Source organism: Mandrillus leucophaeus, unplaced genomic scaffold, assembly GCF_000951045.1.
Source record: "Mandrillus leucophaeus isolate KB7577 unplaced genomic scaffold, Mleu.le_1.0 Scaffold15, whole genome shotgun sequence".
Taxonomy (NCBI): Eukaryota; Metazoa; Chordata; class Mammalia; order Primates; family Cercopithecidae; genus Mandrillus; species Mandrillus leucophaeus.
Window position 1 is genome coordinate 1,245,142 of NW_012101476.1, and position 13,290 is coordinate 1,258,431.

General features: G+C 49.7%; 1 protein-coding gene across 1 annotated transcript in view; it reads right to left on the reverse strand.

Annotated features, from left to right (window-relative positions):
• Positions 1-13,290, reverse strand: part of DLG5 (discs, large homolog 5 (Drosophila)) — a 155,354-nt gene that overhangs the window by 88,539 nt on the left and 53,525 nt on the right. Inside the window, exon 2 of the mRNA XM_011974879.1 lies at positions 1,958-1,999. Coding sequence (XP_011830269.1) covers position 1,958 — 1 coding nt within the window. The 5' untranslated portion in view covers positions 1,959-1,999. The remainder of the gene's footprint in view (positions 1-1,957; positions 2,000-13,290) is intronic.

Consider the following 13,290-nt stretch of genomic DNA (forward strand, 5'->3'; position numbering starts at 1 on the left):
CACACACACACACACACACACACACGAGAGGAGGGCACCCACCACAAACTCATGCAAGCTACCAAGTACCGTGCAGAGGTGCTGATGAGACCCAGGGAGAGTTGGATGATGTGGAAACATTTCCAGAAAAGCGGAGCTTGAGGCCAAGTTTAGATGTGGACATGTGGACCAGAGCATGATATAAGGAGATTCTTTACTATCAAAGGAACTATCTGGGCAACCTAAGCGCTTCTTCAGCAGACAAGGGTGGGGTTTCAGAACGCATTTCTCACAAGCCCCTAGGGCACATGCTCTACACACTGGCCCAGAGCTGGAGTCCACAGGTGGGATGCACATGGAAGCTGCAGCCAAAACCTTGGGAGAGGTGGAAGAAAGCCACTGGGAGGAAGCCAGCCTGGTGACCCTCTGGGATTGGCCCACAGGCACTGTCTGTGTCCTTTCCAAGAGCCCGGCCCCTGCTAATTCTGTTTACCCTGTGACTCAGCGCCATTGGGTCACAAAGACCACTTCAAAAGAACTTCCAGTAAAAATCACCCGAACAATAATGGAATGCGCCAGCCCTCCCAGGCCCCCTCCCACAGCCCATGGGGCCCAAGAGAGATGGAAGCGCACCCCCAACACACCCCTTCCATTCACCTGGAGCTTGTAAAGGCCCTGGTGACTCACGCTTCCTCTTCGTGAAGCCCACAGTGGCTGAAGGAACTTGTTCCAGCCTTGAACCAGCACACAGAGTTCTCCCTGTCCTCCAGAAGGGCCCAGGCAGAAAGGCAGAGAGCTGACAGCTCATGGTCACGGGGAGGCCAGCACCCCCTACCTCAATCCCCAGGGAAAGGGGAGGGAGAAAGAAAGCTGCTACTCTCTGGACTCTGGGGTCCCTGAAGACAGAGCAGGAAGTGCTGCCTGGGCCCCAGGAGGACAGTCACTTTCAGGGCACCTGCCACATCCTGCCACCCTCCTCCAGTTCACACTGAGGAACCACAGCCTACAGCAGAATGACCAAAGGTGCCCAATCGCTCCCGGACTCGCACGTGTCAGCCAGGTTTCTAACACGTGCCCCCAGCCTAGCATGGCACTGAGCCAGGTTCGGGAGAAAGAATGGCAAGCCAGGGGCTCAAGAGCCTGGAGGCTACTCATCTGCTGTGAGTAACCTTCAGAAGAAGGCCCTTCTCTCTGAGCCAAACAGTAATGACTGCAACACAGCTGGGGCCAACCTGCCTGGAGTCAGCTCCCAGCCCAGCCCCTTATTAGCTGTGTGCCATTAGGGAAGTCACTCTGCCTCTCTGTCCTTCCACATACTTATCAGTAAAATGGGATGATAGAAGTGCTTATCTCTTAGAGCTGTTTGAGGATAAACTGATTTAATGCAGGCTGAGTATCCCTAATCCAAAAATCCGAAATCCAAAAATCTCCAAAATCTGAAACTTTTTGAGTACTAACATGACACCACTGCAGAAAATTCCACACCTGACCTCATGTGATGGGCCAGTCAAAATGCAGGCACATGATACAGTTTATTCTGCTTCCTCAAAGGAAAAATAAAATTATCTTCACGCTATGTGTATATAAGGTGTATATGAAACGCGAATACATTTCCCATCTAGACTTGGGTCCCACTCCCAAGATATCTCATTATGTATATGAAAATATTCCAAAATCTGGAGAAATCCAAGACCCAAAAACACTTCTGGTTCCAAGGATTTCAGATAAGGGATATTCTGCCTGTTTGTGAAAAGTGATTGAAACAGCAGCTCAAATAGCTGGTACTCTTAAGCGTTAGCTGCTGTTATTATGGTCAGTCCAGACCTGCAGAGGGCCCTTCCAATTCTGCTGTTCAATTCCTCAATTACCTACATAGAAAGCTGTACTAGAGTGACAAGTCACACAATCCACAAGCAAACCGCTGCACTGTATATGGCACTCTCAAGAAAAATAATAGCAGCTAATAGGTACTAAGCACTACTGAGTGCTGTGACTGTGCTAAGTACTTTGCATGTATTGCCTCCAATAATTTCCATAACAACCCAGAGGTTGTCATTAGTCCCATTTCACAGAGGAAGAAACTAAGAGTTAGAAAAATTAGGCCGGGCGCGGTGGCTCACGCCTGTAATCCCAGCACTTTGGGAGGCCGAGGCGGGCGGATCATGAGGTCAGGAGATCGAGACCATCCTGGCTAACACGGTGAAACCCCGTCTCTACTAAAAATGCAAAAAATTAGCCGGGCGAGGCGGCGGGCGCCTGTAGTCCCAGCTACTCGGGAGGCTGAGGCAGGAGAATGGCGTGAACCCGGGAGGCGGAGCTTGCAGTGAGCCGAGATCGCGCCACTGCACTCCAGCCTGGGCGACTAAGCGAGACTCTGTCTCAAAAAAAAAAAAAAAAAATTAATTTGCTTAAGGTCGTGCTAGGGCTACTAAGAGTGTAAACAGGATACAAACCCAGGCAGTCTACCCCAGCGCCTGTGCTCTCAAATCCTACACACAATACTGCTGCCTGGCTCCACACAGAAGAGCAGTCAGAGAGGACTTCATGGAGGCAGGGGCCTGGAGCTGGCCCTGGAAGGTGGTGGCCTTGGATAAGCACATGAGAAGCCAGATTGGCTTGCAGGAGACAAGAGGCAGAACCCATTTCTCTGGAAGGGTAAGAAGTCTCAGAGCAGGGCTGGCTTGGGCCAAGGCTTCCCAGCCTCTATTCCCTGGGAATGGGCTCATCTCCTCCCTGCCTATCTCCCCACACCAAGACAGCACTCAACAGGCATTCTGAGCTGAGCCACTTCCACCCAAGTGGGAAGAAAGAGAAGAAGGAGCTGTGGCTTCATAGACCCCATTCCATACCCATGCCTGTGCTGGCTGCAGAGGGAAGTCGCAGGGTGTGGAGAAGCCTGCACTTGAGAGCCACTCAATTCTGTGAACTGCAGAGATGAGGAAGGAGGTGACAGCGTGAAAGTTGCGGAGTGCTATCACCTTTGGCAGAGCCCACCTTCTCTGTTTTAAAGACTTCCTGGGATGCTGGGGGAACAGAGGGCTCAGATCCTACTAGTGGGCTACTAGGAAGCCCGCTTACAGAACCATGCTCAGTTCTCAGGTGGGAAGAAAGGTGGCAGAAAAACAAAAAACAAAAAACAAAAACTACATTCAGGGCAGCCCTAGCCCTCCCTAGGGGCTCAGCCTCCTACCCTTTAAAAGCATGGCCCAAAGCTACAGACACTGAAACCCAAACTTGGAAGCAGACAAGGCCCAGTATTTCAGGGAGGTATAGGGTGACCATGGCCCTGGAATGGAGCAGCCACAGACACTGGCATGTCATCAAGGAAGTCCTGCTCATGTGTCTTATACGCCACCCAAGGGTGGGAAAACCCCACTCTCGGTTTGTAAGTTAAGATTTAATATTTGTTTTCCTCAACTGAGATAATGCTACAGTATTCTCCACCAAGTTTTAGAACAAGCAGCATCACTGTGCTACAAAAAAAAAAAAATTAGAGCAATGATGTGGATTCCCCGTTTCTGGTCATTGTAAGAACTGCTCATCCATCTTTAAAAGGTAAAGGTGGCCAGGTGAGGTGGCTCTTTGCCTGTAATCCCAGCACTGTGGGAGGCTGAAGCAGGAGGATCACTTAGGTCAGGAGTTCAAGACCACCCTGGGCAATATAGCAAGAACCCATCTTTTTTTTTTTTTTTTTTTTTTTTAAAAAACAGAGTCTCGCTCTGTCGCCCAGGCTGGAGTGGAGTGGCGCAATCCCAGCTCACTGTAACCTCTACCTCCCAGGTTCAAGCTATTCTCGAGCCTCAGCCTCCTGAGTAGCTGGGACTACAGGCACGCACCACCATGCCTGGCTATTTTGTATTTTTTAGTAGAGACAGGGTTTCACCATGTTGGCCAGGCTGGTCTCGAACTCCTTACCTCAACTGATCCACCCCAAAATGCTGGAATTATAGGCATGAGCCACCACAGCAGCTGACCCCATATTTTTTTTCAGAAAGAGGGAGGGAGGGAGGGAGGGAAGGAAGGAAGGAAAATAGAGGAAAAAAAAGGTAAAGGGGAGGGGGCATTGCCCAGACAATTGGAGATTTAACCTCAGTATGCAGTGAGATCTGTGTGGAGTGGCAGGAAGGAAGATGATGCTTGCTGAGCTCTCTGTCCATTCTTTTTTTTTTTTTCTTCAATTCTGTATTTTAAAATAAATAGAGACAAGGTCTCTCTTTGTTGCCCAGGCTGGTCTTGAACTTCTGGGCTCAAGCAATCTGCTCGCCTCAGCCTCCCAAAGTGCTGGGATTAAGGTTTGCGCCACTGCACCTGGCTTTTGTGTCTATTCCTTAACACATTCCCTAACCCCTTCCCACTGGACTTTTGAGGCCATTTATAAAATAATGAACTAAATTGCCTGAACCTGAGAAAACTCTCACATCAATTTGCCATCTGTGACTCCCCTCCCTTCCCCACCCAAAATGCCCCAAGGCAAAAATATGAAAAGAGGGAAAACAAAACATGTGCACCCAGAATTAATCATTCAGTACCATGCAAGACCCCTCACTCGCTAACTACTGGACTGGTTTTGGTCTTTTTCTGTACTTTTTTTTTTTCCTCTTTTAAGTGACAAGTGACAGGGATTTAAAAAAAAAAAAAAAAAAACTGGCACATGAAGGAAAGATGGAAGTTTGTTACATTTCGAGGGATGAAAAGAGTCCACAGTCGGATAGCCTGCTTGTCCTCACCAGCAAAGCACAGGCTCCTGGAGGCTTTGGGATGAGCACAAAGCCTGTGTCTGATGAAAGCCACCCTCTTTGTTCTGCCTCCCTTCACAGCTGCCTGGCTGCAGGCTGGGGATGGGAGCAGGTAGGGAGGGAAAGCAGTGGGGAGACCTAAGACCATCAAACCTGACACCAGGTGGGAACACCTCTCAGTTCTTGCTTTCCATCACCAAAACCAAGCCCTGCTCCCTGCTGTCACTCCTGGCCAGGCTGAGACAGTTCTGCACCAAAAAGGCACAGGAGGAGGCCCAAAGAGGGTCTGATGAACTCGGCAGGAGGACGACGGGGCCATCGTGCTATGCCCTGGAAGGTGTGGGTGGAGGGGGGACAATGAACATAGCCAAGCCTGACAGCACCCGCAAGGCGAGGAGCACAGCTGAAGGAGCGGAGCAGGGCCAGTCGCAGCACCTCTGCCCCACCACCCTGATAGCACATGCCACACCAAACCCAGACACGAAATCTGAGCAGCACGGGCACCCAAGGGGCAGCCACGCCTCCATTATGCTCCAGCCGGACATCCCCCGGGGGCCATGTCTGCCCTGGAATAAACTTCCAATAAGCCCCAGAAGTCAGACAGGCAGGAAGCAGCTCTCTGAAATGCACCAGGCACCCCCGGCTCCCTCCTGCTCTGGCCCGGCACTCAGTTTCCACCAGTCAGTAAATGGAGAAGAGGCTGCCTCCCTCCCACACTGGATGGAGCGCATACCTTGCAGAGTACACTACCCTCCACCCTCTCAGGGCAACTGTACCAAGGCAGGCTCTGCATCGGACCGGCTGGCTCAGGCCTGCCACTCGCCAGTTGTGAGACGTCAAATAAGTTGCTTCTACTTTCTGTGCATCTCCTCATTTATAAACATAGGAAGAATAATAGGTGATGAGAACAGAATGAGCAAAGAGAGGGAAAGCCCTTAGAACAGAGCCAGGCACACAGCAAGCAATCCACAAACACCAGCTCTCGTTACTGTTATCCTCTCGCAGGCTCCTAAGGAAGGCAGGGCATAGGGTGGCCTCTGCAGTGTACACAGACGGTAGATGCTATGGACGGGACCTGGAGGACAGTCACCCAGCCTTCTCTTGACTTCTGGAATGTTTTGCTCATAGAAGCTCTGCACTGAGTATTCTGTGTACCTCCCATAACCATCTCCCTCAAGAGCTAATGCCCCCCCCCTCACGCCAGCCATGAGTGTCGCCTCTCAATACCTGAATACAGCCCTATCTATGCCTGTGGATAAGAAGGCTTCCTCTCCCCTCCCACCATTCCACGTGGCCATGGCAATTTCAAGCCATCCCCAGTATGCCTTGTGATTTCCGTTTCTCTGGTGGTTCACAAAGAACAAACCAGAATGCTCACGGTGTGCCTGGAATCACACCAGGCTTGCACCTCCACTCATCCAGTCCTGGCTCCCACCACCCACACACAGACATCAGTCAGTGCCCTGTAAAAGATGCTACTCATTGGTGGGCATGTCTGTCCCCGGAAACACAAGGCCCATTCATTCACCAAACGCTGGGTGAATGCTGGGTGAAGTACTGGGACGCAGCAGGAAGCAAGATGGACAAATCCCTGCCCTCATGGAGCTCACATGAACAGGGTGACAGGGGTGGGGGAGAAATAAACAAACATAAACTGTATTGGGTAGTAAGTGCTATGAAGAAAAATGTGGCAGAGTTAAATGGTAGGTGGTGAGGGTGGAGAGGAGATGTGGCTACTGTACAGTGGTGGCAGGGGTCTCTCTGGGCAGGTCATCTTTCCCCAGCGACCTAGAGGAAGTGTGGAGTGCTAGAGGAAGGAATAGCAAGTGCAAAGGCCCTGGGGCCACCCCATGCGGGGAGACCTGTCTGCTGCAGGTGGAGGAACCTGCAGGAAGATGCAGATGAGGTCAGAGGGGCAACGGGACAGCTCCAGGCAGGACCTTATGGGCCACAGAGAGGAAGCAGGGCTTTACTCAGAGTGAGATGGGAAACCTCTGGAAGATTCTGAGTTGAGGAAAGCCATGATCTGACTTACATCTACCTAGGCTCATGAGATGCTTTGTTGAATGTGGTCCATAAGCAGGGAAGCACAGAAACAACTCAGACAGCAAACTCACAAGTCCAGGGGAGCAATTCTGGGGGCTTGGACCAGGGTGACAAGAATGGTGTTGGTGACAAGTAGCTGGATTTGAGGGATATTGTGGAGCTTTTCTTTCTTTCCTACTCCACATTTGGGTTGGAGCAGAGCTGAAAGGATCTGCTCACAGGCCCAATGTGGAATCAGAAAGAAAGAAAAGTCAAGGATGACTCCAGGATTCTTGGCCTGGAAACTGGAAGGATGAGGTTGGTCCTTGCTGAAAGGGGGAAGCCTGCAAGAGGAACGGATGAGGAGGGAGTTGGGGAATCATGAGTTCCTGCCGGGCCTGGTTACACATGAGGTGCCTACAGACACACAAGGGAGGCGTCAGGAAGGCAGATGGATGTACAGGCCTCAAGTTCAGTGACAAGGTCATGACTAGAGATATAATCTGAGAATTGTCAGCATATGCTTAGTATTTCAAGTGATGGGTCTTGATAAAATCACCCAAGGAAGAAGTACGGACAGGAAGGGCAGTGGAGAGGTCCAAGGAATTAACCTGAGCATCCAGGGGCTAAGGGATGAGAAGAGAAATCAACCAAGAAGACAGAGAAGTGGATAGTAGTGAGGTGGGAGAGTCGACCACACAAGTAAAGAAACTGAACACAGCCGGTGCAGTGGCTCACGCCTGTAATCCTAGCACTCTGGGAGGCCAAGGCGGGCTGATCACCTGAGGTCAGGGTTTCAGGACCAGCCTGGTCAACATGGTAAAACTCCACCTCTACTAAAAATACAAAAATTAGCCGGGCATGGTGGTGCATGCCTGTAATCCCAGCTACTTGGGAGGCTGGGGCAGGAGAACTGCTTGAACCCAGGAGGTGGAGGTTGCAGTGAGCCGAGATTGCACCACTGCACTCCAACGTGGGCAACAGAACAAGATTCCATCTCAAAAAATAAATAAAAATAAATAAACAAACAAACAAACTGAACACAACTGCATGTGGTCAGGGCTCAGAGAGGTGCTCAGATATGTCCATGTTGCTTAATGGTGAAGGTAAGAGAGAGACACAATCCTCCCGACTCCTGATCAAGCTGAATCTGCACTCCACCTACCCCCTGAACTTCCCCAGTTATCAAGGAGGCTGACTGAAATCAGGCAGAGCATTAGGGAGAGCCTTCAATGTCTACTAGGCATCCTACATGTCACAGCTCATGTTTTTGTTGAATGTACCAGTACACTCTACTCACATCAGGTAACGTTTATTGAGCACTTGTTGCAGGAAAGGCACGATTTGTATGGATTATTTCATTTAATTCTCCTAGCAATCCTACAAGATGGGCCACTATCAACTCACCTTCTAGATGAAATGTAGGCTCAGAGAAGCCAAGTAACTTGCCCAAGACCACAAAGCTAGTAAGCAGAGGGTCCCAACTCAAGCAGGACTCTCATCCACTAACCCTAGACCTCCTTTTTTGTTGTTGTTTTTTGTTTTTTGAGACAGGGTCTCGCTCTGTCACCCAGGCTGGAGTGCATGATTTCGGCTCACTGCAACCTTCATCTCCCAGGTTCAAGTGATTCTCCTGCCTCAGCCTCCTGAGTAGCTGGGGTTATAGGCATGTGCCTCTGCGCCTGGCTAATTTTTGTATTTTAGTAGAGATGGGATTTCACCATGTTGGTCAGGCTAGTCTTGAACTCCTGACCAGACCTCCTCCTTTCTGACAAGATCAGAAAAAGTGATACTCACTAGTTCCTTGTCCCACTGGATAGAAAAAGATGCAAGCAGGCACCCCTCGCCCAGTGTCAACACTCAGGGAACAGGAGGTACCTAGTAATCACTACTGGCAGGTCAGTAGCTCTTCTCCAAGCAGGCGTGCTATCTCGTGGCCAGCATTCAGCACTGTGGCCAAGGCCATCTTTCCAACAGAAGGAAAAAAGGGAAGCATGAGAAAGAAGGGTTCCAGTCACCTCTGTCACAGCTCAGCTGCCAGCCTTGTCCTCTGGTCCTGGCTTCAACCTCTCTGGTCTTGTCACTCCTCTGGCTATGGACTTCTCTGATCCCCTCAGAAGAGACCAGTACTGCCTCTGAAACAAGCTAGATAAGTATCTCCATCCTGGGTCTTTAGAAGGCAGCAGGAAATGGAGTGGGCCAATGGAGTTTCAGGAAGCTGTTTATGATTCTGATGCTTAGACTAAACGCAAAAGAACTGTAAAGGTGTCCCTCCCCTACTGTCCCTCAGTGCCACACCATCCCACAATGGCATGTTCCATTAATCTCAGTTCAAGGTAAGCTGAGTCATCAGCCAGAGAAAATGATGGCTCTGGGAACTGCCCAAGTCTCATGGCATGAACTGGGTATTAGGCAAGGACATGGCATCCCAGGCTTCACAGGTCAGGGACACTCTGTCCACAGAGGCCAAAGAGGGCAACTACAAAGGAAAGGTCTTATCTAAGACATCAGCAAACGGATGCTGTTTCTGCCCCCTCTTTCTTCAATGCCATCTACACTTCCCTCCTCATCTACTTTGTGGGCTGCCTTGAGAATCACTGACCACCAAGGCAACTCAGCCTGGGTCTGTAGTAGCAGCAACTAGGGCTCTGAGGTCATGGAGAACCCCTTGCCCACCACAATGTTCCTGCTGAGTTTGAACTCGTCAAGACCCCTGGCATAGGGTGGGAGGCACAAAGCGACCCCATACTGTGGAAAGGACACAGGATCAGGAGCTGGATGGACATGGGCTCCCTCTGCTTTGGCCACCTCCTAATCAGTGACCAGGAGCAAATACTTTTTCTGAGCCTTGGTGTCATTTGTACACTGAGGCTAAAAGTCTTTATATAGTCAGTATTTCACAGGCTGTTTTGCAGAGCAAATGAAGTACTGGATGCTGAAAGTGCTTCGTAACTATAAAGGAAATGCTAATAAATGATCTATTTTTCGCCTCCTCAGGAGGCTCAGGTCTATCTCCATCCCCAACTCCACTGCAAATCTTTCCCAGTCTTCCTTCATGCTTCTCTCTACTCTCTACTGTCAACCTCTTCTCTTCCAGAAACTCCTTCTTCCTTCTACTCTTATTCAAAACACAAACAACAAAAACAACAAACATACATACAAAAGGAAAAGGAATTAAAAAGCAAGAAGGCCAGGTGCAGTGGCCCACGCCTGTAACCCCAGCATTCTGGGAGGCTGAGGCAGGTGGATCACTTGAGGCCTGGAGTTGGAGACCAGCCTGGCCAACATGGTGAAACCTCCTATTTAAAAAAAAAAAAAATCAGCCAGGTGTGGTGGTACACACCTGTAATCCCAGCTACTCGGGAGGGTGAGGCACGAGAATCTGGGATGCAGAGATTGCAGTGAGCCAAGATCAGGAGATCACGCCACTACACTCCAGCCTGGGTGCATTCCAGTGAAACAATGTGTCAAAAAAAAAAAAAACCACCCAAGAGCTTCACCTCCATTTCTCTCCATTAGAGGTGTCCAAAATCTCTGGGCCCTCAGGGTGGACCACATCTCACCTAGTTTCACACAATTTCTACTCTGACTTTCATTACTATGGGTGAAAGCTCCCGCTTCTGCGCCTTGGAGTTCAAGAATGCCCAGGGTTTTTGAACACAGGAATCAGCAAGCAGGTATGAGCTTCGGGAACCTGTCTCCAGCAACTGGGAACTGGAAGGATGGAAGCAGGGAGAGCCTGGAAGTAGAGAGAACAGTTAGGATGTTCCCACAAGAGCTGTCCTTAACTACTGGTCATGGGGTATGGGTGGGGAGAGGGCCCAAGATCACAGGTAGGGAAGAATGGAGGATGGTGCTGAGGTTTGTGGTTGGGGCATCCTAGAAGGTAACACAGTTAACAGAGGCAGTGGACTGAAGAAAGAGGAATGAGATCGTTGAAATCCATCAGATGGAATGCATGAAAGAAAATCCTTGTGAAGACAGCCTGCTGACACTCAGAAACTGGAATGTGGCACCACGGAGAAAGTTTCAGGCTAACACAGTCCACTCCAGAGTCACACCATTGAGCCTGCAGGATGTGAGTGACAAGCCCAGAGTCACTAATTGGTAATGGGAAGCCCTTGGGTTAGAAAAAACATAAGACTCAATTCGAACAATGTCACTGGGAAAGAAAAAGAAAAAACAGAGGAGAGGCCTGGATCTATGGACCTCCTAAACAGTGACTATGAAGTAACACTGTTCTTTTTTTTTTTCTTTGAGAAGGAGTCTCCCTCTGTTGCCCAGGCTTGAGTGTAGTGGTGCAATCTCAGCTCACTGCAACCTCCGCCTTCTGGGTTCAAGCGATTCTCCTGACTCAGCCTCTCAAGTAACTGAGATTACAGGTGCCTGCCACCAGGAGCAGCTAATTTTTTGTATTTTTAGGAAAGACAGTGTTTTGCCATGTAGGCCAGGCTGGTCTCAAACTCCTGACCTCAGGGGATCCACCCACCTCAGCCTCCCAAAGTTCAGGGATTACAGGCACAAGCCACCACACCCGGCCTGAAGTAACACCGTTCTAAGTGTATACAGTTCAGAATCTGGGGAAATACTTCCTGTGAAGACAGGAGAAAAAAATGAGTTTCTGGAAGAGACACAGAAAGATCACTCGGAGCAGGGGTAGGAGGAGCAAGAGAATGATGCATCCTAGAAGGCAATGGGGTGGAGGGAGCCTGGAGGGGCTGGTCTGCCACACCAAATGCCAGGGAGGACTCGGAAGCAAAGAAACATCTGATCTGGTCATTTGGAGGTCAAAGATGCTATGCATGGAGTCAACTAAGTAGGCAACTGATTGGCCCTGTTTCTCCATCTGAGAATTGAAGGACTTGGATAAGACCAGAAAAGGCATAAGGAGCATCTTGAAAGAGCAGCCATGCATCGCACCCCCTGCCTGAGTACTGTGCCTAAAGCCATACCTCAGCTCATTGGGAAAGGACCCACAATGGATTAGCAACTTCTGCCTTGGGCAAGTCAGGCAAGAGTACCTCATCCCTGGAGTGCATGGTTTCTACAGGCCGGTCCACCTCCAGAGACATGGTTCACAGTGGTCGGCGCTTAGCAGGCTTCCTGTAATTAATTACTGATTGGAATTAAACTCTGCAATCTAATCTGTGTCTCTGACATCCTTTAAATGACTGTGATTCAAAGAGTGCTCAGGGAAAAATAAAAGGGCAATTATCTTTTTTCCATCGACTTCTTTTGAGGCCCCGAGAAACAAAGTCTTAGAGTTTGGCTATCAGAGGCTCTCTGGGAGGCCCTGCCTGAAGCAGATGATCCTCCAATCCAAGATGGGCCCTCAGATGTTCCAAACATGCTTCCTCTCCGATAAAGAAACACCGTCCAGGAGGGTCCACCCTCATTTTCACAGTACTTGGTGTGGATTTTGGAAACAGTGGCCTTCAGAAGTCCATTCCTGAAACTGCTAGGACTCTTTACAATGTTTTACAGAAAGGACGCTGCACACACTCACCTGCAGACATCCACTGAGGTATCCAAGGTTCACCTTTGTCACACCCAGAGCAGGAATGAGGAGCTTTTAAATAAGACTTTGGGTACTAATACACTCAGGCTGTCACCTCCTATCCCCCCGCAAATAAAGATAAAACAGCACAAGCATTCTTCACCCTAAAACCCCACAGCAAAGCTTTCATCATGACCCATTCCACACCTGTCATCTCAGTACATTCAAGTGCTCACATGGGCCTTCAGCTTGAGCACGAGCCCATTCTTAGCTACCTGTGCTCAGAAAGCAGGCCCATGCTACTCTTTGTTTAAATGCAGAAACTAGAGCTCCCCCTAAAACACTCCAAGCAAAATCTGGACACACAACGCCTTCAAATTGCCCCACGTCAACCACAGAAAATGGAAGAGGAGATCACAGAAGCATTTCAAATGCACAAAAGGATGTAGATTATCTTTCACACAGGGGTAACCCTCAGAAAAGTTGATCTTGAGTAACAAGGGAAAATATTTCATTCACTATCTTGTGCAAAGAGAAAAAAACCAAAATCCATATCCATGATTCCGGAGTACAGCAAATGGAATCAAAGTATGCCAGCCCCCAAAGATTTCAGCCTCCTGCAGCTCCTGACCCTCTGGCCATTTGCAGGGAGCTCTGCAGGCAGTCTCATCTCAATGGACTGGGACCCTCCAGCCTGCACCACTATGCCTGCTCTGCTCTCCCTACCCAATGAGCAAGGCAAATGCTTAGTGAAAGTGTGAAGAGTAAGAGTTGAATCTGCATTTTCTAGTCAGACTTCAGCCCTCTCATAGTTTAAGAGGCATCCCCTCTACTGTCCAGCCCTGACATCCTACAGGTGTTCAGAGGGGGCCTGACTGAGCCGGGTCACACAGCAAGCTGATGCCAGTGCCAGGAGTGAAACAAGCCGACAACTCTGATGAGCAGGATGAGAGGAGGAAGCAGATGAAGGAAGTGCCCTTCAGCGAAGGCAAGAGCGCTGGAATCCCCAGGTAAAGAAAGGTCCCCCCAAAACAAGCACCTGGACACCCTGTG